This window comes from Aquila chrysaetos, chromosome 1 (assembly GCF_900496995.4).
Source record: "Aquila chrysaetos chrysaetos chromosome 1, bAquChr1.4, whole genome shotgun sequence".
NCBI lineage: Eukaryota > Metazoa > Chordata > Aves > Accipitriformes > Accipitridae > Aquila > Aquila chrysaetos.
The window spans coordinates 67,690,232-67,717,071 of NC_044004.1; the positions used below are offsets into that span (position 1 = coordinate 67,690,232).

Genomic DNA, 26,840 nt, shown 5'->3' on the forward strand with positions numbered 1-26,840 from the left:
TTGCTCTTCTCGCTAGAATCATGATGGTATTCACTCTTCATACAGAGCAGTTTAAATCATGGGAAGAATTCACAGCACAGTTAAACAATTTGGTGGCAAACATAGTCCACAAATAGCCACAACTTACATGTAGTATGGTTTTACATGTGACAGGAGAATGTTTTTTCTTTCCCGAAATTTCTCAACCCTCTTATCCAAGGTCAATCAATTAATAATGTGTGCTATAGCTGGTCTTCAAAAGAAACTTTCTAAATAGACAGTAATGATCCATTATTAAGAAATATAACAGTCCTGAAAACTAGAATATAAAACACTCAGAAGTTTATATGATGAAAATATGACCAATAGAAAAATTTTGGTTGGAAGGGACTTTGGGAGCTGATCTAGCCCAACCTCCTTCTTAAGGCAGGACTAACTTTAAAGTTTTGCCACGCACCTCAGGATCTCACGTAAGCAAATTTTGCTTACTTCCCAAACTTTCCAAAGCTCCAAATGACAAAATGCAGCTCTTTGTTCCGCTTAGATCCAGAACACCCCCAGTTTGGGTGCATTTAGATTTGTGACTCCTACCTGCACTGCTTGGATCAGCACAGGCAGTAGTTTTACATATTAGTAAGGCTGCCAACCTCCTTGAAGAGCCCACTTCCAATTGAGCGTAACATTTCCAAACACTACAAAACATTTTCGTACCGAGTGAATTCTTTGCTTTCATTTGAATATAAAAATTGCGGCTGAATTAGCTCAGGTGTTTCTAAGGAGCAGAATCAGGAACAAGGTTTCTGCTGAAAAACCTAGTGCCCTCCCGTAATTTTGGAGCAAGGACAAGCTGTGTCAAAGAACAGCTTCTCTGTGCAGTTTCTGTACAGGTCCGCCCACATTTGGTTAAAGGATGAGCCTTATAAAAATTGTGATTGAATCTGCCCAGTGTGGACTTGCTAGCCTTTAACAGATACTGTCTGTGAGGATGCCAGCCTCATGGTGCATGTCTGAAACTCTCTCCACTTTTTTGGAGAGCAGACTCCAGCTGTGTGCCAGGGCGGGACTCGGGCACGAGCAAGGCACGTGCCGACCCGCGCACCAGTCCTGGCTGCCAAGGGGACAAAAGTCTGGTCACAAGGAGCGGCCAGGAGGTTGCTATCACATGCACCATGTTTGCTTCAGGACATCGACACCGAGTGGAGGATGACACCATGTGCCAGGGATGGAAAGGGGGTGGGAAGTGGCTGTGGCACAGGAAGGATGGAGTCTGGGACAGGAGCCCAGGGACAGCTGCCGGAGGAACCAGAATGAGAAAGGCATGGATGGGGAAGCTAGAGAGGGGAGATGGGATGTAGTGAGCAAGGAGCCCATGACAGGGGCCGGGAGCTTGGTATCAAGCCTTGGACCAGTCAGGTGGGGAGAGAACAAGGGGCCAATACTGAGAGAGAGAGCACGAAGACACGAATGAGTTAGTGTCCTGGTTTCAGCTGGGGTAGAGTTAACTGTCTTCCTAGTAGCTGGTACAGTGCTATGTTTTGAGTTCAGTACGTGAAGAATGTTGATAACACTGATGTTTTCAGTAGTTGCTAAGTAATGTTTAGTCTAAAGTCAAGGATTTTTCAGCTTCTCAAGCCCAGCCAGCGAGAAAGCTGGAGGGGCACAAGAAGTTGGCACAGGACACAGCCAGGGCACCTGACCCAAACTGGCCAACAGGGTATTCCATACCATGGGACATCCCATCCAGTATAGGAACTGGGGGGAGGGGGAGGGGGTGAGGGAATTGCCGCTCGGGGACTAACTGGACGTCAATCGCTGGGTGGTGAGCAATTGCACTGTGCATCATTTGTACATTCCAATCCTTTTATCATTACTGCTGTCACTTTATTAGTGTTATCATTATCATTATTAGTTTCTTCTTTTCTGTTCTATTAAACTGCTCCTATCTCAACCCACGAGTTTTACTTCTTTTCCCGATTTTCTCCCCCATCCCACTGGGTTGGGGGGGAGTGAGTGAGCAGTTGAGTGGTGCTTAGTTGCTGGCTGGGGTTAAACCACGACAGTTAGAAAAGACAAGGAAGGCAGAGTAATTTGCTCATAAGCTTCTACATGGTGCTCATCACTACTGGTCCTAAGTGCTTTACAAACATCAATGATTTCATTTTCACAGCTTGCTGTGAACTGAGGTGATACCATTAACAACACTTTAAAATGGCAGTCTAAAACCTGGGGAGATGTAGGTCCAAAGTTTCTACTGTTCTTGGTGTCTGTTCTGAGTCACATATTTGTTTTTCTCAGAGCATTTACCACTACATGACATTTAGGCGTTCAAAGTTCATTAGAGATGTAGCTGCTTGTATGTCTGAAAACCAGAAGCCATAGTCAAGTGTCCATGAAATAAGAAACACTGAATTAAGAACACCCTGTGAAAAGAATTGGTTTAAGCAACTACCCAACATCCTAATGGGACTCTTTAGCAGAGCCAGAATAAGAACCAGGTTCTGCAGTGCAACACTTGGCTGAGGATCCCTGTGCTCCAGACATTCTAGAACACCTTCACTTTCAGTTGGACATCCTAGAAAAATCTATTATAGGCTGGTTTAGAAGAAGGAATTTGTCAAGACAGAAGGATAATTTAAAAAGTTATGAGAAGGATAAACCAGCAGGAAATATTATTAAAATGGTGATGAATATGCTTAGTTTCCCCGGCTGCTACATCATCTCACCATTTGGGCTGACTGGTGCCTCTAACTTACCCCAGGACAGGCACGACCCAGAGAGATCTTGGTGACATCTTCCCTGCTCCCGTAAGCACAGGCATTCAGCTGTCCAGAACAAATCTCCTGGGAGGTGTTTTTCTTCTCTAGCCCACAATTAAATGACTTCTTTACTGCCTCTTCCTGTTTATGCATTCCTCCTCCCCAGTGATTGGGCTCAGTGGCTGAAGCGTCATGTATTTCTGCATGGGATGGCATCCTTCCTTCCTTCCCTCCTTAAAGTTACTTGCTTAACTTTTCTTCTGTGTATCTTAATTAGCACATTGCCAGCTTTAGGCAATAGGACACTTTCTCCTACTTAAAGCCTCCTTAAAATACAGTCACATAACTTTGCACATTATAGAGTATGAAAACATTTAATGATGAAAGCTCTTTTTAAGGTTTATTCTGTTGAACTTGATGAGATTTTCAATACCCTGCTGCGTTAAATCTCCACGTACATAGACAAATGCAACAAGAGGTGTAAGAATTAAATAGTTCAGGCTACACAGTCGGCATCTCAATTTGTTAGATTAGGGAAACGGCCTTGCACCTGCCCTGATTTTAGCACTGGAAGGTTAACTCCAGTTTCAAGGCATTAGCCTGAATGCAAATAAAATATGTTTACTCAGTTAGGTTTGAACATGTGTTGCCTCAGTTGCCTGATAGCCTACATGATACCATGACATTTGTAATTGTGTTGATTCTTACTGTTGGGTTAAACCTTAATACTATAACTTTCGGGGTATTTTTTGTGTGCAAAGAAAAAAAGGTGCAAAAATACAATATGTTTGAATTCTCATGGGTTCATCCTGAGCGCAGTTAAAATGATCTTATTTACTCTTGGGTTTCTGATAAAGAATCTCATGTCAGGAAACATTTTACATCAATTTCACACTCTTTCAGGCACAAATCTATTTGCCTGTGAGCTGGTGCCATGCCTGCAAAATCCTTAATTTCTAATTTCTGATGATCATTTTGTTGGAATTTACTGACAGCAGCCATTGCCCATCCTAGCACCCAGCTTTTGCAGAGCACAGGTGCCATCAGCTCTTTGCAGCCCACCAGAAGCAGGCTCATGAAACAAACCGTGCCCAGTGTTCACCATACCCATGTAGCAAAACTCAAAGGATGGTTCCTCTAAAAAAGTTTGTCTGACAGATCCGTATACGTCATTTCTTGGCATCTATCTGTCAAATTATTTGGCAGTTCTCTCCATATGAATCGTAGCAGTTTAGCTGCAATAATTTCCAGATCAAAGCTGTCAATCACTAGGCAATTCCCACAAGGACATGCAAAAGGACCTGACGGGGAAATTATCTAAAGCTGCAATAATCTAGAAGATGTGATAAAGAAAAAAAGCAAGATTTCCCAAATTATATGGACGGAAGTTCAATTACTGTTTTCCTTTGTACAATTTAAGACAGTGAGCTATCATAGCCACTAGATCTGGAGGCAAAAATCTAGAAAGTGAATTGCAATTCATCTATTTCCTTGGCATTCCCTCCCTTTCCAATTAAATATGCTTTTCTTTTCTGCTCCATTATTCTGAGGAGGCAGTAAACCTCAGTCTAAATGAGCATTTACATGAAAATCAGAGCTCTCCGAGGCATCCACTGAAACTCCTTTAATACAATATTTGCTTTAATTTGATTTTCTTTCTTGCCTGTGGGAGAGTTTCAATCACATTTGGTATGATTTATAATTGTACGCCCCCTCCTCCTGCAGAGGTCATTCCCTTTCCTAAAACTGCATCATTTGACTAGAAAGAATTCCTTTTACAAGTAAACAGCTCAGCAATCAATATTGTCCACAGATGATAATAAGCACAGTCCAATTTTTAATAGGGTCTCTCAAATGTCAAAAAAGCTCACTTTAATCTCCAAGAAGTATAATCAGTTTACATCACCTGCAGCCTCTTGGTTGTCTCCTTCAGAAAGACTGCTTTCTTGGGCTCACTGAATAATCTCTTCTACCCTATCTTATGAAGAATCCAGCTTTATCATACATATTTCAAGCAATCTTTACTTTCCTGAATACAAGTGAATCAGGGAATCATATTCTGTGATTCTCATTAGTTTACCTCTCCACTTCAAAATACAAAATCACATACAAAGGGTTAGGATGTGAGCATCTTCTTAAAGATACTTAATCCTGCTTTCATGATACCGATCTCACTTTGTTTTATTAAAATAATCTGCCACTTGTTATTGCAACTGTCTCTCAAAGAAACAAATACTTCTTCTAAAGAGGGTACATTGAGGAAATGTATTGCTCAATGTATTAAAAAATAGTATTTAGCTTTGTAATTATACAGATATACTAAGCCTTTACCAAACATGGAACAATGTGCAACCAAATAAAAGCTAAAGTCAGGAGCAGAAAAGCAAAACTCTAATAATAATGAAAATAATTATTTTTTCTTTTGCTAATCTATGCTATGATATGCCAAAGCACCAGCACGCCTGACGGCATACTGAACCCAAAGTAAAACATTTTGTTTATCTAAAACACATACACTGGGTCTGATTTTCTGTCCCCACATTTATCTCCACGTTTTGTTGCATGTCTGCATGATACTACATAAACATATCATGAATTCATACATACATACAGCAAAGTAAGCATCTAGCCACATCTGCACGTGTATCTTCTGCTTAGCTATATATGTGTAGTTGTGTGCTTACTGATCAGACATATAATGGATAGAAAAATTAGGGTCCATATCTTTCAGTCAATATATATCCACAAGATCTTGGGGTTCAAATTTTGTGAGATTCCTCTTTCTTGCAATCTGAAGCTCTTAACAAGTCATTATTTATCTCCTGAACAAACTGATCTCCCCTATTCACCTATCTCAGCTTCAAGACTTAGAGCTGTGGGAAAACCCAGGTGATTTCTGCATAGTTCTTTGGCTTTGGAACTTTGGGCTTTATTTTAGAAACAGTGTGCATCACCCAGCTTCAGGTCAGCTATTCCATCTGTGTTACTGGTTGGCTTAAAAACATTCCCTTCCCCACACTGCAAATGATGGCAGTCTTCCCATTTTTTTTTTTTTCTCTTCTTGCTCTTAACAGAATATCTTTACAAGAAAGATAACAAACATTGTATGTGTGCATTGCATGATAAAGACTAGTGCCGAGACAGCTAACCTGTCTCCAGAAACCAAGTGAGGGACCAAAAGTATGGTACCTCCTGAATTAACGTACCCTGTAAAATAAATTAATATGCATTTCTGTAATGTATATACTCTAACTTGTTTTACTTGCTTTTATAGTGGGCATTCCAGCTGCATACAAAGAACATATATATTTGCACACGACTTCCAAGGGCCAAGCCATTTCAGTTGACCGTGTTGTTAAAGCCAAGGCAAAAAAACACAAAGAAAGCCTGCCAAGCACTGAGAGAGGGTAAGGATTGCGGCCTCTCAGGCTTGAGAAGCTCACATGAGGGGACATTCCCAAAGAATATGCAAACACATCATCAGTCAAAGATTTTCCTAACCAGAAATCCCCTGCACTGCTCAGGAAATCCTGCCAGTCTGCAACAAAATGCCCAGAGCCATTGGCAACCTGAAGGGGTGAGCGAAACCACTGCCCGCTGTGCCAGAGATGCTATCTTACCCCATGGCACTTGGGAAAAGGCTAAAACTGCTGTAGCCCCCTTCCTGGGGATACAGCTTTTGGCTGGACTGCTCTAGCTGACAGGACTTATCAGTCATGCTACTGATCAGTAAACCGCTTGTTGGTCTCTGCAGGTAAAGAGTGAGAGACCCTGAAATACATCATCCCCAAATCAAAGCTGAGTATCAACAATACCAGTACCCATATGCCACTCAGAAATGAAAGCTCATAGGAGATGGTGCCAGCTGACTTACACCGATATTGAGAAGAAAATCCGGACAAGTGGTGTCTCCTAATTCTCTGGGCCACCCATTTGTCTGGTCATTGCCTGTCCTCATAATGCATCCCAAAACCTATTCCACCAGAGTGGTGGGATTTACCTTAAAACTTCCAGTTTAACTGAAACCCTATCAGTCTGCTCAGTATCACACTCCCAAAATGTTCCTTTCTTTTTTCATCATACTAATAAAGTGAAGCTTCTTGTTTCCAGATATGTCCACTGCCCTGAAAGGAGAAGGCACCCTAAATGGATCAATGCACAAGCTTTGTTGCTCTGTGAGTATGTGTCGTAGTTTAACCCCAGCCAGCAACTAAGCACCACACAGCTGCTCACTGACTCCCCCCACCCAGTGGGATGGGGGAGAGAATCGGGAAAGAAATAAAAGCAAAACTCTTGGGTTGAGATAAGAACAGTTCAATAGGACAGAAAGGAAGAAAACAATTATGATAATAATAACAATAATAAAATGACAGTAATAATGATAAAAGAATTGGAATATACAAACAAGTGATGCACAATGCAATTGCTCACCACTCGCCGACTGATGCCCAGTTAGTTCCCAAGCAGTGATCTGCACCCCCAGGCCAATTCCCCCCGGTTTCTATACTGGGCATGATGTCACACGGTATGGAATATCCCTTTGACCAGTTTGGGTCAGCTGCCCTGGCTGTGTCCCCTCCCAACTTCTTGTGCCCCTCCAGCCTTCTTGCTGGCTGGGCATGTGAAGCTGAAAAACCCTTGACTTAGTATAAATGCTACTTAGCAACAACTGAAAACACCAGTGTGTTATCAACATTATTCTCATACTAAATCCAAACCATAACACTATACCAGCTACTAGAAAGAAAATTAACTCTATCCCAGCCAAAACCAGGACAGTATGTGTTGTTGCCTTACAGTAACTTCTGCCATGCCTTTGACTGCCTTTATGAATGCCTTTGTCATAGCAAGCTTTTCCTGTGATGAGCAACATTTTGAACAGCGTTCATTTCAATCTGTAGGCATTAGCTGTGGGACAAATCTCCTGGTTTTTCTTATGGAAACCCCATTGTCCTTGAAAAGAAGATATCCAGTCACCTGAATCAGGGCTATGTCAGAATATTATTAACTTTAAATCCAACAAGTAAAAATAGCAGGGATGCACAGCAATAACTGGAATCATATTTAATATTACATTCTAGCAAGCCCTGAAGCGACATAATTATGTGGCCACTGCTGCATCAAACAAAGAATAACTACGGAACACACTTTCAGGCATATGCTGTCATTTACAGATGCTTTTTGGATAAGATTTGTAACATGTAAGTCTGTAGCATCCCCCTTCCTTTCAGCTATTACAGAGGGGCAGGGAGCTCGAGAAGCAGAGGCAAAGGAGGATGAGGGAGAGCCATTTCTCTGGTTTTCACAGGCTCTTATTTAAGTCACCTCCAACTAAGGTTTCTTTGAACTGCTCTCCCTACTGGTCCATAAAAAGAGTGTCATGTCTTATTCCTTACCAAGGTCACTGGAACATAGTGTTGGAGAGCCTCAAATATTGGCTGTGAAGGCACCTTATAAGAAACACCTTTCTCAATTCACGTGAGCTATATAACGTTACCTTTCCACCTGAGGATCGATTTATCTCTGCCAGTCCTTTCCCACCTTCATGGAAATAAACTTTCAGTACAAGCGTTGTGAATGATTGCCCCTCTGTTACAATCCCTAAGTGGTATTCAAAAACTCCTGCCAGTCTCTTCTCACCAAACCATACCCCTGAAGCCCTGGATCCAGACTGAGCTAACAGGAAATTATCAAAGGGATGCTTCAAATGAAGGACATTCCTGCTGCCTCCTTTCTCCAGTTCCACTTCTATCCTATTTTGACCACTACTGTTCTCAACTCTCTGTCACCCTATGGCAGTGGTCCTGGGTCACACGCTACAGAAATCTCACCCACTCTGTACTTAGAGTTCTGTCTCACCATTGACTCTCTAGCTACTGCAGGTGAAGGGGTCTCATAGGGAGAGGGACCAGCTCAAGACTGCAGAGATCCCCCCACTCTCCCAGCTAGGATGCTGAGCCCCCTCATATCAACGCTGACACTGGCCCTCTTTCAGTTCAATGCCCTGTAAAAACGGAGTCGCCCCTGTTCTGAAGGAGCGTTCCAAGTCCCCCATTTCATTGGTCAGATTTCCCAATCTTGTGGTACTTGTGGTATCTCCCCAAGTATTGCTACCCACTTTAGTAGATACCACTACTAAAACCTCCACAAAGACCCAAATGGAAAGGGAAAATGACAGGCTTTTGTTGGTGTGCTTCAATCTTCGATAGGGCTGGGATGGATGGATGAGTTTCCCTCTGTGCTGCACCACCATGAATGAGGAGATACGACTGTCCCCCATGCGCACATTCATTGTCTTCTTCATTTTGCCTTTGCAGCCTAAATTGTAGTAATCTTATAATGTCATTAGTGGTATGAAAACCATCCTGCCTAGTTTCATGTACTCTATAAAGGTCATAGTTACCCATTAATTTATACCACATTTGCTTTTTGTTCTTAATTGCCCAAATACTTTTCGCATTTTATATACGTGCTTTCTGGGTTATGTGACACCAAATTATTCTTCACTGTCCGTCAACAGGAAATGCCTTCTTCATACTGCCCTGAGTATTTGAAGTTCTCATATCAATCTGGATTACCTGCAATCCCTCCCTCTCACTCTTCAATTTACAGATTATCAAACTAGATGGTGCAATTTTGAACTTGGTACCTTTTTCGTACATAAGGCAGGAGGTTGCATGCTCTCTTTTATGAAATATTCCAGTAATCTCTGGATTCGGAAATTTCTTGCCCAGGTCAATTTGTCTCTTTGAATAGTCTTCTTTTTTATTTTAATCAGAATTGGCATGGGGAAGTACCTTAGGCTGTTTTGACCCTTTATACCTTCAGTCCTGGAAATCATCTTTTTGGCACGTTTGATTAAAATGGATCAATTAAAGGGGACACTTTGCCATTCCTTGACATAAACTCCTCACTTTTGGTCCCATTCCCTACTTTAGTTCCCGAGAGTCACGGCACCATTAGAAGATTTTTTTTCTGTAATCAAACTGTGATAATTCTTTTCATAATGGTGCAATTATCTACTCTCTTCTGGTTTCACCTTAGCAAGCTCAGTGAGTCATAGATCTTTACATCTACTGCGTCTACGCCCACTGACGATCAACAAGGAGCGACAGTCCCTGGGAGTCATTTGCTCTCCACAATGGGTTTACAAGGAAGCACCTGCTTAGAACTAGACTGCCTTCAGTATAAGCTCTGAAATAAAACTGCACACAGGGAGTGTACTGCCTAGTTTATTTATTCATTTGTTTATGATTCCCAGTAAAAGAAGGTCTAATCCCTTCTCTCCTGACAGTGTAAACCATGTTACAATCACTGTTGTTACAATTATATAAAAGCAGTATCAATAATGCAAATCCAGCTCAGCATCTCTAGTTCTTTAAACAATCCTGTGCTTCCTTTCACTATTCTTATGCATTCCTCTTAGGGAAAAGAGTAATGCTCAGGACTTAAAAAGTGAAGCCCATCGGCAGGACTAGCATCACGGTGACAGGTGCCTTTTCCCTAGAACAGAACCAAAAGAACCAGATTAAAAAGATCAGTACCTCATCTTACATTTAGGAGTAGTCATGTCTTCTGTGCAGCTGTTGAACAGGAAAGATTTCTGATAGGCTCATTTTTTCAATTTTAAGTCACACATAGGGGACATAACTGAACCACGTTGGGAGAAATTAATGCGTCCTAAACCCTTGATCATTCCTGCCCTGGACCAACTTTGACTCTTAAACAAACAAGATTTCCTTTGAGTCCTGGCTGATCTTCCTTTAGAAATCTTGAGAAGGGTACATAATTTCTACTCTGTGACTGCCTAGCCAGAGCTGAGAATGGAATGCAAAATAAATAAATAAAGAAAAAAACCATTTGAAATTACTTTTATTTGACCATGTTCCTGCCTCTTTTGTGTTTGCTTTCCATATATATATGAAGGAATGAATTTTGTTGTCGGAATTACTCATGAAAAGCAGAGTTCAAAGCAGTGAGTGCATGAACAGCATGCACAGAAGCCAAAATGTAAATGTGCATGTACAAGAATTCATGCCAGAAATTCTTGCACATTCATGGAATGTGACTCTTCTGACCAAGCTCAAGCAGGCAAGGTAACGTCAATCTTTAGCGGCTGCTGCTAATCCATACGGTAGAAAGCCCCGACAATATGGGTTTTCTAAATTCAGTTCAATTATGAATACATTCAAACAGACCATGGTGCGTGTTCCTTCCCCAGACAACAACCAAATGTGTTTTAACTATATGTCATTCGTGCTCATGCAGCAACCTTGGGAAGGCAATGGCTGAAAAGGAAATCTGGTCCTGTGATGAAAGGCAGAGAGCTGGGATTTGGGAAGTACCACGCTTTGTCATAGCCTTCTTAGGGGACCTGAGATAAATCCTGCAATCACTTTGTTCCTCCACTCCCTGTCTATAACACAGTGATAATGCTTCTCTTCTTTCCAGAGCTCGGAAGAAATATGTCTGCGTTGTACTTGGATGCTGCAGGCACCAGGATTGTACAAGCACTGATACACTGACAGCATTGTTTTTGGAAACCAAGCTGAGCGACTGTCACTTAAGCTCACACCAAAAGAGAATAAACCATAGCCAGGCAACCAGGCTGGTAAGGTTATCTACTCTCACCTGTGAACCACACTGTTTATTTGCATATGTTTGGGGCCATTAGGAACAAACCCATCCAATGTGTCAAAATTTCTGTCACTCCTGGTTTGTGGGCCAAGTATCGGCAAGCACAGTGGGAAAATTTTGGAATGCATGACAGTTGGTTATCAGGTATTTAGTCTAGGCCAGACAAATTCTGGTGTGACCTTCATCTTCAAAGCCAGGACACTTTCTCAGAACACTGACTTATGGTTCCTTGTGGCAAATATATTCCTTTCTTAACCAAATCTGTGTAAATTGACATGCATCCAACAAGGAGGAACTCTCCGTGTCGTGCAAGATCAGCTGCCCAGCTTGGGCCCAGGTGGCATGTTGAATGAGCTTCTCAAGCTGGACCACAGCCTACATAGGAAGTGGGTATTTAGTATATGAAAAAAATCAACAGACTACATCTATTTAGGAAAGCAGTGCAACTTCCACCAAAATCAATAGGGTTTTTTTTCCTTTTCTGTCTTGGCACATGTTAAATTAACACTTTTCTTGAGCAGTCTCTTAACTCAGCTTCATGGCATCACTCTCTTCTGTCTCTTCTTCACTGTACGCTTCGGGGAGAGCCCATCAGAAATCTCGCTTTTCCAGGAAATAAACATTTCTAAAAATTTAGAAAACAAGGTCTTCCAAGTCTCAAAATGAATGTGATCATGCAGGTTAATATCAAACTGTCTCTCATTGCGTAATATCTGAGAGGAGGTAATTTCAGGATTATAGAAGAATCTGGAAAATTACATAAGAATTCTCCTTTTGCTGTAGGAGCTTTAAGGCTGCACCTTCATTCAATCGGGAAGGTAATTTCCTCTATACAGCGAGTTTCAAATTCTACTTACGACCTTGGTGTCATGACAATTTTGGTACTAACTTGTTCCACACTAAGTATTGCTATTAGAACTGTGAAAAATCATCAAAATTAACTAGCCTATAGAGTGATTAAATAATTTCCTCCAATTTGCATTTGATATGTTTATTAAGTGCTGGAGGGTATTCTTTGCTCTCTTATTTTTACTGCTGTTAAACGCCATGATGTCTGGATTTTTGGCATAGGTGCAGTACTATTATGGTTACTACAAAATTTTAATCAGATTATGGTATGAGTTACCATTTGATACTGTAAAAATGCCAGTAGATAGTAGATAAATATTAAGATACAATTAGCTGCTACTACCTTTTATTGTTTGGAATTCATTAATATCGAAATAAGTCTGCATTCTGTGGTGATGACGATTTTTTTAATGCTCCGGTTTTTTAAAAATTACATTTTCTTACAAGTACTAGTGCAAGTAGTAAACAAGAGACAAGTTGACTATAAACAATGTAAATACATACGGCAATATTAAAGCTACTAAAAATACAAAGTACTGCCTATGTGTTATTCCTCGTGCTTCGTTTGCCCTACCATTGTCAACGAGACTATTACTCACAAGAAGTAATTCTTTTTGAGATGTTTTCATTTTGAACCGGATGAAACTATCGGTGCTAATCGTCAATAAAAACTGCGATTTTAAACGTATTGGAAATCTGTGTTTTCAAATGCATGTCTTGGCCCTTTACACAAGCAAGTGGTTGCTAATGCCAATGTGCATTAGAAATGCAATTGTACTATACTTAGATGTGGTTCAACCACATGGCTATAACATGGGCCATTAAGGAGCATTAAAAAAAGAAGAAAAAAAAAGACAGAAAAGAAAGAATCCAAGTTAAAAGGGTACATGTTCTGTTGCTCAGCTACAAGATTTATCTATAATTAGAAAACAAAATTGTTCAAAATTAGACTAAATAGATAAAATACTGGTATCTCAGAGAATGTAAGCATACCATACAGAGAACATGCTTATTTATGTTTTCCCAGAGCTTGTAAAGAATTCTAAAGACTTTCAGCATGGCTCAGGAACTTAGCTTTAACACAATTAACTGGTGAGTCGGGGAAGACTGTGGACGCGTCTCGTGGAAGACTTGCACCTGTTGGACAGGGGAAGTAAACTGTCACCTGTCATCCCCAACTTTTTTCCAGCATCTCCCCGAAACGCAACTCCTCCTGATCAACTATAAATCTCAAATAATCAAAACCACATGAGCCAAACAGCATAAAAATTAAATCTAGGGTGAATAATATCGGGTAAAGGAATAATACATGTGACCATGTGATTGCCTGCTTTCCTGGGCTGGAGCTGGAGAGAAGTGGGAAATGCCCAGCTGCCTTAGTTGGAACCGACTCAAAACTTCATCCGCTTTGGTTCAGTTCTCAAAATAGGGCACATGACCTCTAAGTAAGACAGTACAGTAGGCTGCTTTTACACTACATCGCCGCTCCTGCAGCCCCTAAGACCAATTCGCTCGCTCTACTGAGCATGGGAGGAGGTAAAATTTGACACTTGCCGAGTTTCAGCGTTATCGTGTTTTGTAATGCATTACCCATAGCAAAGTTACCACTATCTTTAGGAACAGAGATGACATCTGCTACAGAGTGGCTTACACTTGTCTGTCTGCTGCTTTCAGTGTCATGTGTCTGACATGAGTTAACCTCTTATAAAATCTAATGCGAGGGAAGAGAATTGCTCATTGGAGGTGTCCACGCTGCTCCTCTTGACCTACTTGGAAAACTACGACTCGACTCTTTGCAGTTTCCCCCATCGCGACACAGCTGCAGAAGGCAGTAACAGGACCACTTTTAACAGAATTTGAAATGTGCTATATATACATTTGTATGCCTTTGAATAGCATTATTTCCAAACCTTGCAAAGCCCGTTCGTTATTTTATCAAACCCACTATAGGTCCTTTTTTTTTTCACGGAATTGGCACAATGAGAAAAGCTGGCCTTTTCACAGATAAAGATCCAAATTGCATTTTATAATCTGACAATTATGTAGTTTGATTTTTTAAATAAAACAGATAATCTCCCTTCCCCGTTCAAGATGAGATCTTAGTTGTTAGTGACAGCTGTTAAAATGCTGCTAAAAATAGATATAGTGTCAACCACTAAAAAGCTAAGTGCTCCTGTGAACCACAAGCAGAAAACAAATGAGGTTTCTACTGCATTTGTGGAAAATCTGTGAGCATCTTGCATGTACTAGGAAAGGTGCTTTATTCTTCCAGCAGCCATCTCTGTATGTAACACAATGGGGGAAAAAAAAATCAAACATTGGGACAGAAGATAGATATATTCCATCAATTTTATTTTCTCTCTCTGTTTTGTTCTTAAAAAAAAAAAAAAAAAAAGATGGAAAACAAAGACTGAGGCTACCTTCAGGCATTTCAGATGCCTTTTTCATTTACACCTTTGCCCTGCAAAAAAAAAAAAAAGAATAGCAGGAAGAGTAAAACAAAAGTCCAACCAATCAGCCAAATACACCATTACTATAAACTAACATAAAATAGTTGTGCTCGGTACAGCAGTTATTGATAGACCAGCCAACGTGCTTGGGTGCTTTTTGCATGACTGTGATTTGCTGGGTTACTCGCAGAGTTGTGTGGAACTTTCCTCTGCCTTGGAATTGCAGCCTCCAACCCATTTGCGGTAGCTCTTCTCAATTAATAAATTAGCAGTATTCCAAACCAGATGTATGACACGAAATGAGTAAAAAGAGAGAGAACAGAATTGTTCACATTCAATGTTATAATACATCTCAGTAGGTTCCTCCTTTTTAGCTACATTATGGCTAAAAATAGAGCACTAGTGTAGGCACAGTGAAATATGATTTGCTTCCAATAATATAGCAAACTAATTGTGAAATTAAGCTATTGAATGCACCGTTATCTCCAAGTCTGGCCTTACCAGCACTTTGTGCTTCCCTGTTTAACACTTATCAAGTTACCCACAAACTTGGACGGATGCAAACAACAGCTGATAAAATACTCGGCTTTTCCAAGGCCCTGATACTACAGAGGCTTCAGCACAGGTAAAATTCCCTCTCTGTGAGCAGTCCTTTTACATGTTTAAAGACTTCATTGAGGGTATTAAAATAGGGCCAACTTTTTCCTCGCTCCAATGCCTGATTTTCTTCCTCAAGATGTTTAAACGAAGAGGCATTTAATGCCCCGAACTTAAAAATAATCAGCTTTAAAACATCTTAGTCACAAGTGAAATATTAATTTCAAACCAGTATCGATGTTAGCGCCGATTTTTTTTTTTTTTTCATGTCTGAAATCAGGGTGGGTTTGCTCCACCGCAGCCGCCCGAGTGCCGCGGGGACGCGCCCCCGCCCCGCCGTCACCCCGGGACGGCGAGGGCAGGCCGGAGGGGGGCAGAGAGGGGCCCGGCTCCCCCCGTTTGACGGGAGCGGGGAAGGGGGCGGAGGAAGACGCAGGCCCAGCGCGGGGGGCGCAGCCTCCTCCACGGGCGCCCCGCTCCCCGCAGCCCGCCCGGGGGCCGAACGGGGCGGTCAGGCGGTCGGGGGGGGGGGGGCGCCGCCGCCGCCGCCAGGGCCGGGAGAGACGCTCCGCCTGGGGAAGGGCGCGGGGAGACACTCCTCCCCCGCCGCCCGCCCTGCCTCCCTGCCGCCCGCCCTCCTTCCCTTCCTCCGGCGGCTCCGCGAACCAGGAACCGCGGCGGCGGCGGCGGCGGCGGCGGCGGCGGCGGCGGGCTCCGTGCGTGAGAAACCCCGCGGCGCCGCGCCGCCGGGAGCCGCCGGGGCGGGCGGCGCGGGAGGGGGCGGCGGGGGCGGCGCGGCCGCCGGGCGCTGCGAGGGGCCGGGCGGCAGCGGGGGGGGGGGGGTTGGGGGGGTAGGAAAAAGTTTACACCCTCGCCACTCTCCTCCCTCCTCTTCCTTGGTGGCGCAGATGGGAGTTTTACCTGGAATGACATAAGTTTTTTTTTTTCGGGTTTGGGCTTTTTTTTTTTTTTTTTTTTGGAGGGTGTCTCTCTCCCTCCCCCCCCCCCCCCTCCTTCTCCCCCCCCCCCCCAAATCCCCCCGCCCCCCCTCCCGCCGGTGCTGGATCCACCCCCCGCTCCCCTCCGCCGGCGGGCGAGGGTGTGACCCGCGGGAACACCCACCCACCTAGGCGTCCATGGTGGGAGCTGTCCGCCCAGCCGCGCCGCGCCGCGCCGAGCCGCGGGCACCCCGCCGCCGCCTGCCGCCGTCGCCGCAGCCCCCTCCCGCCGACCCCGCCAGCAGCGCCCTGCCCGCTGCCCGGCCCCGCTCCCGGCGTTTCCTCCGCGTACTTTTTTTTTTTTCTTTTTTTTTTTGGTGGCGGTGCGGGCTTTCGGATGGTTTGCTGGCAGTAGCCGGGGGCCGTGCCTCCTCCCGCCGCGCCACCATGTCGTAGGGGAGGTGAGTGCAGCGCGGACCCTTGCGCGGGGCGCGGAGCGGCGCGGGGGGGGGGGAGTGGTGGGGGGCGAGGGGCGGGCGGCAGGGGCCGGGTGGGTGTCCGCCACACCAGCCGGCGTATCCAGGTCACGGCCAGTCCCGTCCCCATCAGTGAAAACTTCGCGGGAAGGACACGTCCATTGCTCGGCAGCGCCCGCGCCAGCGCCGCGGGGAAGCGCGGCGGCTGCTCCGCGGGTCGCGCCGCCGGCGCTGGGAGCCGCCGCCGCCTCGGCCCGTGCCCGGCGGGGCCGCGAGTGCGGGTCGATATTTGGCAGACTATGAAAATGAGAAGGGCACGTGACACCCGAAATCCTGGGGACGTTCGGGCTTTCGCCGCGACTACCGAATACAAACCCCGCTCCCCGGAGCATACGCGGATCTGTGCGGTTGCGTGCGTGCGGGCGCGCAGGGGGCGATTTCGGGCGAAGGTGCGCGGTGTCCCAGCGCGATGCACGGCGCTGCTGCTCCCCGACGACACCCCCCCCCCCCCCCCCCCGCACCTCTGTCACCCTGCGGGGCCGCGGAGCTGTCCCCGCCGGGCCGGGGCCGGGCCGCGGGCGCACCTGGGGGGTGGCCCGGGGCCGGGGCCGGGGCCGGGGCCGTTTGGGAGCGTGCGTCAGCGGCTGCCGGCGGCTCGCCGGGGGCTGGGGGCGTTATTTACGGAGCGAGTTGGGAGCGCATCGCCTGAAAGTTTGCTCGGCGTATTTTTTTTTTTTTTTTTTTTTTTTTTTTTTGCTTCCCTGGGAAAAGGGTATTCCTGCAGCCGGGACGTGGGCACCGGGGGGGGACACGCCAGGGGGGTGGGCAGCACCCCGGAGCCGGGAGCCGTCCCGGCGGCCCCTCTCGCTGTCCCTGAATGGGGGGAGGCAGCGGGCGGGGGCGCCCGGCGGGATGCGCGGCTGCCGCGGAGCGGAGCCAGCCCGGCGGAGAGCGGAGGACGAGTCCTTGAACCCTCCCGCGCTCCGCCGCTCCGCTCTTTTTTTTTTTTTTTATCTTTCGGTTAAATCACCGCTGTATCGGTACCGTGCGTATTTATGCGCCGCTGAAAGGCGGAAATCCCGGGCCGGCGGAGAGGCGATGCCCGGCCCTGCCGCCGGCGCGGCGCGGGCACCGGGCGGGGGCGGCCGCGCCCCGCGCACCTCACCTGCCCGCGGGGGGCCCCGGCCCGATGCCCCGCGGCCCTTGCCCGGGGGCGCCTCCGGGCGGGGCGGCAGGCGGGGGCCCCCGGCTCCGCGGCGGGGCTGGCGCCCGGGGGCTGCGCGGGGCTGCGCGGCCGCGGCGGCCCCTGCGGCTTTAAGGAGATGCGTTTTCCAGCCTGTGTCGCAGCAACTTTGTATCAGTCATGTCGCCCGGCGGGTGACTGACGGCGCGCCCCAGCCAATGGGGCGGCGGCCTGGCCCCAGCCGCGCGGCGCTCCGCGTACCGCCCGCCAATGAGGGCGGGCGGCGGGCGGGACGTAAACTTGAACTTTATATGGGCATGTGACATGTTTTTAAAGGACTTGGCACCTTTTCCCGTCCCCTCCCGGGTGCCGCTCCGTGTCACCGGGCGGCGCGGCGCGGCGCAGCGCGCCTCGGGCGGGCGGGCGGGCAGGCAGGGGGGGGGGGGGGGGTGAGCGCCGCCCGCCCCGCCGCTCCGCGCCGCCCTCCGCTCCGCTCCGCGCCGCCCGCCGCGCCGGCGGGGGCTCGGGGACGCGCCCCGCCGCAACAGGTACCGCGGGGCCGGGGCCGACGCGGGGGAAAGCCGCTCCTCTCCCCGACCCGCACCGGGAGGTGGGGCTGGCGGGGTGTGGCGGGGGGGGGGGGGGGCACTTCGGGGCTCGGCACCGGGGGCGCGTTCCCCCCTTCTTCCTCGTGCCCTCCGTGGGTGGGGTGTCACGGTGATAATCCGGACTCTCTCCGCCGTGGGGGGCGGGGAGTGGCGTTTGCGCGGAAAAAGGCCCTTTTCTGCATCGCTTGGGGGTCCGGGCGGCGGGAGGGAGCGGGCTCGGCCGAAAGCGGGTTCGGGCTCTCAGGATCACCCCCCCGCCCCGGGCCCACCCCTGGCGGACGCCTGCGAGAGAAGGAGCTTGCTCGCTCCCGGGCACTGCTGGGTTCCCCCACGCGTGACAATCCGGATTGTACCTGCGGGGGGGGGGGGCGGCGGCGGTTAGGGGCGCACAGCGGTGCCTTCTGCCCGGGAGCTGCGGTGATGCTGGATATAGCGTAGGTCAGATAGGGAAGTAAGCGTGCGCGCTGCCTGCGCGGTTATTAACACGCGTGTGTGTGCGCGAGGACGGAGGGGCCAGACCCCCCCCCCCCCGCTGCGGGGGGCCGCGTCCGGCTCCGCTCGGCGTCCGCGGCTGGCGGTGCCGGGGGCGGCGGTGCCGGGGGCAGCGCCGGCGGCAGCCGACCTGCCCGCCCGTGCTGCCCGCAGCGACCTGCCTGTGCTGCCCACCCTGCTCCGCTGCCCTGGAGAAAGGGAGGAAAACCCTAGCCCATCTCTGACGGTGAAACTCTGCTCCCCTGGGCAGTTTAATGTCAGCGAAGCGGCTCTCGGGCAGTGAAACTTACAGAAAAATTTGTTTACAAACACCGAGAAATGAGAAGTGGGTGGTCGCTTGAGCCATCATCGGTTTAGTTTCTATGAAACTGGATTTACTTCAGATTTTCCAGTATCGAGGTGACCTTTTGGTTGCAGGGATACCAGGTACCATTTGATTTTTTATTTGACTGTTGCTGCGAAACTGGTTTCACGCCTGATTGATCGGAGATTGGTACTGCAGAGGGCTGTGTTTGTTGATATGTTTGGGGGTGAAATACGTAAACTCGCAGTGTCCGAGTACTTCTTGGGGGGGGTCAGGAGAAACTGCTGTGCTCATAATAATATAAGTTTCCTTCTGCAAAATATCAGATGTAGATGGTCTCGGTTCCAATACGTAACACGACTCGGCTTCTGTTGGTGTCCGTGGATGTTTTAGCCCACAGTCAAATTCACTTAGTGAAAGTTAGTAAAAAGGCATGTCTGTGCAGTAGGTGAAGTGTGGGTACCATGGATAAACATGCTAGTCAAGTTGTAATAAGTTCTGCTTAGAACAACAGAATCAAACCTTATGCTATCAGCAACCCGTGAGATGATTATTTGGTTCTAGTATCCACTGAGGCGCTCGGAGGTGACAGGAACCAGGACTCCCAAAAAATCTCTTTGCTGCTGCATTCTTACTAATTTATATCTGTCATTTTAAACCAAACTTGTGTCAGGCCACAAATAATCTCTCTGCAGTTTTTTGATCCTCTCGGATATATTTACCAGACAGTGCCTCTTTCTCTGGAAGTGCAGGACCAGGGCATTTTCATTATTTTATTTTTTTTCCTTTGTGTGACCCAGATTTTTATTTGCTGAAGTTTTAAAGCAATGCTTGCCTATTGATTATGTATGAAGTTTGAAATTTACTGCTGTGGGAGAGGTTGCTACAAAGCTTGTGCACCAGGGTAATGTTAGGCCTATAACTGAGATTTCCTGGTACTTGGTGGTTCTGCTGGTGGTTCTGAGGGTTAAAATTCACTTACATCCTAATTTTAAGCCTTAACTAAGTTTCCTGGTTTTCAGAAATTCTGGTCACTCACAGCTGCAATTGATTTCTCTAGGAATTAGGCTTGCTCAGCACTTAAATCAGGGGTAGGTGATTATCTGGGAGTGACTTTATGGGAAAGTAGGCACTTCTGTCTGAAAATTTTAGGCTATAGGAGTGTGATTTGATACACAGAATGATGTTCTAATAAAATTTGTGCTTGAGGGGAATGCAGGCATAGGGCCATAATTCTAAGTAAGGCAAAGAAGTATTTGAGTCATTCATTTTAAGTTTTTTTTATTTGTTTTTATAATTTTGCTTAAAATAGTGTTTTTAAGTAGTGTTAAGTAAAGGGATTAAACACTAAGTATTGGAAAACTAATACATTGTAAAAGGAAAAAAATATTTGCATAATATTGATGTTGCAACTATTGGCACTTGAGTTTCTACAGTTCTAATGATACTGTGAGCCATTTCCTTAAGAGAAAAAAAAATTGTTGTTACTTATACGTGATTTTCAGAATAATGGAGGCTAGGTCATGCGTTTTGCTCTCTGCCTGGAGAGAGCGGCATGTGGGATGGGAGGGGTTTTTTAGGGTCTATTTCAGAACAAGGTTTACTTTTCTTTATGTATTCCTCTTGCTGGCTGCCATGGAGGTTTGCAGAATTACAGATCCATTTAATAGCCACACATCCCCACCTAATCTAATCCCCTTCCTCTGTGGCAGAAACATTTCCCGTTCAACTTTTGCACCGCTTCTCTCCCCGCTCAGCCCATCCTTCGTGTCTCCTCAGGTGACTGTATACAGTTGGGTGTTGAAGAGAAACGCTCTTAGCACGCCAGCCTCCCTTGCTTTGCTGTCCCTGTAGCATGGCAGGGGGAGGTCTTGGGAGGAGCAGAGCTGTGATGAGCAATGTCCTCGGGGTTTATGTCCTGCCTACCACCACCGTGTCCTCCTTTCAGGACCTCTCTGGTTCTCCTCCTTCCTTGCTACCCCCTTCCTTTTTTTCCGCCCAGGTCCCTGGGTGAGGGGCAGCCCACGGTGCTGCTGGCACCGGCCACGGGGCTGCGGCCGGTGAGGGTGGGCGGTTGTTGTGCTGACGTTGCCGAGCCGTTCCTTTTGGGGCAGGGCGGGGAGCAGTAATTTGGGTCTTTTCTAACTGCTGAGCGGTTTTCTCTCGGAACCCCTAGGGCTGTCATATCCATGAGAGCTTTTCCTTCGGTTTGATTGAAATTGGACAAATGGTTGAGAGATGATGGATGGGGCAGGGAAGCGGGACTGGCAGGCAGGCAGAGAGGAGGATAGACAGAGTGAGCGGATACGCCTTGTTTCCTTAGGAAATTAGGAAATTTCCTTAGGAAGTCACACTGTCCTGTCATTTATTAATTTTATTTTTTTATATATGTCTTTGCTAGTTATGGAGACAAAAGGATACCACAGCTACCCAGAAGGCTTAGATATGGAGAGACGGTGGGGTCAAGTTTCTCAGTCTGTGGAGTATTCTTCTATAGGTGCTGGAGAGCAGACTGATGACAGTAACTATATGGAGATTGTAAACGTAAGCTGTGCTGCCGGCACTTTTGCAAACAGCAGCGCTCAAGGAAGCAACAAAGAAAAACCTGAGCTACTCTCCTGCCTGCAGCAAGACAGCAGTCAGCCTGGTCTTTTGCCCTCTGACATCAAAACCGAAACGGAGTCGAAGGAGCTGTCGGCAACGGTGGCCGAATCCATGGGTTTATATATGGATTCGATACGAGATGCCGATTACCCCTATGATCAGCAGAACCAGGGGAGCCCGGGAAAGATCTACCAGAACGTGGAGCAGCTGGTGAAGCTCTACAAGGAGAACGGCCATTGCTCTTCTCCCCTCCACGGCGCCAGCAGGCCCTTGAGGTCTTTGATATCGGACTCTGGGAGCGCTGTGAACGGTGGTGCCATGCACGCTATTGTCAAAAGCCCTATCATGTGTCAAGAGAAAAGCCCTTCGGGCTGCAGCCCTCAGAACATGGCTTCCTCGGTGTGTAGTCCTGCGGGAGTTAACTCTGTGTCCTCAACTACTGCTAACTTTGGGAACTTTGCCGTGCACAGCCCCATCAGCCAGGGAACCCCTTTGTCACGCTCGCCGAACATTGAAAACCGGGGGTCTATGTTGCATAGTCCCGCGCACGTTAGCAATGTCGGGTCTCCGCTTTCTAGCCCTATAAGTAGCATGAAATCACCGATTTCTAGTCCTCCCAGTCATTGCAGCGTGAAATCTCCCGTCTCGAGTCCCAATAATATCACTATGCGATCTTCTGTGTCCAGTCCTGCGAACCTGAACTCAAGGAGCTCCATTGCCAGCCCTTCCAATGCCAATAATAGGTCTACTCGTTCTAGTCCAGCAGTTAGCACTGTGGGATCGTCCATCTGTAGCCCTGCAAACAACTCCCTAGGATTCCCAGCTTCCGGCACGCCGGCGGGACCTAGCAGAAGCCAAGAGACAGTTCCCAGTCCAGAAACAAAAGACAAGGGTGCTCAAGAACTCACGTTTCCTAAGATGGAGGAAATGGAGAATGCCATCTCCAGCAACAGTCAGATGAACCTTGTTCAGTTCATAAAACCCGAGCCAGATGGTTCGTTCGGCAGCGCGTGCATTGGTGACAGCAGCAAAATAAACTCTGATTCCCCCTTTTCAGTACCAGTGAAGCAAGAGTCGGCCAAGCATCCTTGTTCTGGTGCCTCTTTTAAAGGGAATCAAACAGTAAATCCTTTCCCATTTACAGATGGCTCCTATTTTTCTTTTATGGATGACAAAGACTATTACTCTCTTTCTGGGATTTTAGGACCACCTGTTTCTTCATTTGATGGAAGTTGTGAAGGTAGCGGTTTTCCAAATCCAGGCCTACGTGTGGGAATTAAGCAGGAGCCTGACGATGGCAGCTATTACCAAGAAAACAGTATACCATCCTCTGCCATTGTGGGTGTAAATTCAGGTGGACAGTCATTTCACTACAGGATCGGTGCCCAAGGCACGATATCTTTGTCGCGGCCGGTTGGTCGAGAGCAGGCGTTTCAGCACTTGAGCTCGTTCCCTTCTGTCAGCACGCTAGTGGAGACCTGGAAGTCGCATTCGGAGTTGGCATCCAGAAGAAGTGATGGGTATCCAGTTCTAGAGTACATTCCAGAAAACGTGTCCAGGTGAGCAGGCAAATTACTTCTTTTTTTTTTTTTTTCTTTTTTTTTTTCCCCTCCTTTTTTTTCTTTTCCCCCTCCATTAAACAAACAAGGCGTGAATTAAAATGGGGACCAGGGCGGTATTTCTCAAGCTGGTGTGTAATTCTTTGTTTGCATTTCAATTCTTATCATTAGATTTGCTGCTTTCCTGCTGTATTTTACTCTTCCTTTAATAAAAACAAAGTGCTGACTTTAATATTTAAAAAGAACATATTATATTCTACTGTTATTTGATTTGAAAGTGTTGCTTTAGTATGTTTATGAGCTCTTACTACTCTAAATGTTGTTTTTCCCATAATGAGAGCTTAGTAAAATTGCTCTCGAGTGTCCCATAATGGTTATTCTTTCTTAGCTGGTGCTTGAATGTGTTGTACCTCAGATGAAATACTGAGATGAGGATAAGAAAACAATAGTGTCGGGAATCCGTTTTTGTAAAGATGCATCGTTATAAGTTTGCACCAGACTTGAACTGGTTAAGTTTAAAAACTAAACCTTACAAGCCTGTGACAACATATTATTTCTGTATTTTAACTGTAGGAACATTTGGTTTGTATATATAGAAAAATGCCTCCAGAAGGAGGAGGGCTGTTAAAACTTGACGCATTTGAAAGGGATAAATGGATAAACTGATCTCCTCACTTTTGGTGGAAGGGAAATATGCAAGTGTCGTTTGAATTTGTGTTTCTTGGCTGATTCGTGGAAGCATGTACTTCTTCAGCAAAAACAGGTGTTTGTGTATCTCATAAAGGATGCTTACTTCCATAAACTATCTAGTTTCATAGTCAGTAGTACAAGTTATTAAGTGCATCTTACAGCGTGACTGGGTTAGAATAGTTACATAGCCTCCTTGTGTGTCAAAGAGGCTCACCAAAGGTTTGTGCTAAAGCTCAACGAAATAGCCAGTAGGAGAATTTGCATTTACCTTCTCAAGTCTTTTTTTTCTCATCATGAGATGTGCAACTGCCCTCAGTGAATGAAACATCTGTCTTATTCTTGGAGTGGGGTGAAGAGGATGTGTAGTCTTTTCCATATTTGTACGATGCTAAATATTTCTGAAAAAATAGTGTTGCAGTGATAAACATAATACCTAAAATAATGGTGCTTTTGAGGAGGGAAAACAGCCTAGCTACCTGGGAGGACAAAAAGGACTTCAAATATTTCCATTTTATTCTCAGATCTGTCCAATACCTCTACAATCTCCTTATCATTTTGCAAGCCATACTTCACTTTTTCTTTGGCCATTTCAAATATGGTCTCTAAAGAATGCACTTTTTAATACATCTTTCTCAACTTGAAAGGTCTGTATCCCACCTTCATGCTGAACTTTGCGTGTAGCTGGATATTTGTTATTATCCAGGCTTGTTTAAATGTGCTTTCTTGGATCAAGGAAGATGAAGTTCCTGTTTTCTAGTTATTTTACCTGATGAAATTTTCATAAATTGCATTATTTATATAGTGAGAAAAGTTCACCAGAAGACTGATGGGATGCCTGAAAATAAAGACCCAATATTTTACTGCCTTTGTGGTTGAGCACTGGTACTTGGGCAAGTAGCTCCTGCCAGCTGTGAGAGCTCTTGCGTGAGTAAGCGCTGCTTGCGCTGAGTCAAGGTTGTCATCCGTTGCAGGGACAGACACAATAAACAGTGAAATGCTGGTAGAAGCATGGTTGTCATCAATAGTGGCATTTTGAATGACAGTTTCTCCTAAGGCTTTTGAAGGAGTCTTCTGATCTGACATGAGTCCACGGTAACTCTTCTCATCTATTTACCTCTAGACCAGTAAATGGATAATCTGTGTCATCAGGCTTTATGATGACACAGGCTTGATACACTTTTCTGTCTTTGTTCACTAAGCTGATAGCTTGGTAAGATATGCAGGTGAGTGTAGCTGTTACTTTGCAGGGCTGAAATGCTGAAATTTTTGGCGCTCAGAGCTATTACTGCATGTGTGGAATTCCGTTCAGGTGATGGAGATCTGCAGGGTTGTGGCACTTCAGGCATCCCGATCTGTAGTTCAGATTAGGACATACGTCATCATTTCAAATCTCTTAACTCAGCCTCATTATTTAACTAAACAGTTAAATACTGGAGTACTGTGTTCAGCTCTGGGACCCCCAACATAAGAAGGACATGGACCTGTTGGAGGGAGTCCGAAGGAGTGCCACGAAGACGATCAGAGGGCTGGAGCACCTCTCCTATGAAGACAAGGCTGAGAGAGTTGGGGTTGTTCAGCCTGGAGAAGAGAAGGGTCCGGGGAGACCTTAAAGCAGCCTTCCAGTACCTAAAGGGGGCCTGCAAGAAAGCTGAAGGGGGACTTTTTGCAAGGGCATGTAGTGATAGAACAAGGGGTAACGGCTTTAAACTGAAAGAGGGTAGATTTAGATTAGATATTAGGAAGAAGTTCTTCACTGTGAGGGTGGTGAGGCACTGGAACAGGTTGCCCGGAGAGGTTGAGGATGCCCCATCCCTGGCAGTGTTCAGGGCCAGGTTGGATGGGGCTTTGAGCAACCTGGTCTAGTGGAAGGTGTCCCTGCCTGTGGCAGGGGGGTTGGAACTAGATGATCTTTAAGGTCCCTTCCAACCCAAACCATTCTATGATTCTAAATGTTGCTCTTAATCTGCTTGGCAATGGCTTTATGCTAACAGGTGCAGCTGGGGACCTGTGCAAAGCCCTTAGAAGTTTCAAGGTAAATTCACGTAGAGGTCATTTAGCAGTACAGATTTGAATGTGTAGGTGCCTGCTCAGATATTTGCCTGCTGACGAGACAAGTCATAAAGACTCAACATAGGGAGTCACACATGTAAAGGCTCACTCATGCTAATGAACCTCGAATTGATCTTTACTTTTCTCTTCATTTCTCTGCCACGTTCCAGCTAAAACAGAGGAAATCACACGCGAGTTTGTTCATGCTCCGAAGTGTTGTAGTAAAACATGTGTAGTTTAAAACCATGCCAGACCCAACATCCCAAGGTGGGTTTCAGCTGTTCCATGTCAGCATGGTACGGGGATTGCAAAGCCTCTTCATGTTGTTAGAGCAGCAGCGTTGCACCTCCACACTCCACATCCAAACCAGATCCTTCGTTACTTCCAGTCAGGTTTTGTTTCCTGATGTGTCAACCATATCAGGCAGCATATGTTTTGCAAACTGCTACAGCTTATGATTAACCCTTCAAAGTCTGCAATATTTTAACATTTCTGGTATTCTAAGTCTTCATCTTTTTTCAGGTATACTTATCCTGCAATATAAAATGTCATGAGCAAAGACTAAGGTGAAGGGAAAAAATAGGCGACCTGATTCTCTAAAGCCAATAGATGACCAGCATTGAATGTGTCTTGTTTTGGCAGCATTATTTTCTGAACCTCGACTCTTTT

General features: G+C 46.2%; 1 protein-coding gene and 1 long non-coding RNA gene across 5 annotated transcripts in view; one reads left to right on the forward strand and one right to left on the reverse strand.

The window, feature by feature from the left end:
* Positions 1–12,917: 12,917 nt before the first annotated feature.
* On the reverse strand, positions 12,918–16,518 carry LOC115338570. Its single transcript, XR_003922444.1, has 3 exons — positions 16,395–16,518; positions 14,642–14,682; positions 12,918–13,358 (listed from the first exon to the last, which is right to left on the reverse strand). It is a non-coding gene; the product is annotated as an uncharacterized LOC115338570 (long non-coding RNA).
* The window catches only part of NR3C2 (nuclear receptor subfamily 3 group C member 2), a 219,537-nt gene continuing 208,661 nt past the window's right edge, over positions 15,965–26,840 (forward strand). Inside the window, exons 1-2 of one of the 4 annotated variants that reach the window (XM_030005582.2) lie at positions 15,965–15,984; positions 21,671–23,432. In XM_030005582.2, the coding sequence (XP_029861442.1) occupies positions 21,673–23,432 (1,760 nt within the window). In that variant the 5' untranslated portion in view covers positions 15,965–15,984; positions 21,671–21,672. Of the gene's footprint in view, positions 15,985–16,543; positions 16,668–18,341; positions 18,414–19,242; positions 19,392–21,670; positions 23,433–26,840 lie in introns of those variants that run through there. The other 3 variants (XM_030003926.2, XM_030004770.1, XM_030003071.2) reach the window with 3 other exon arrangements.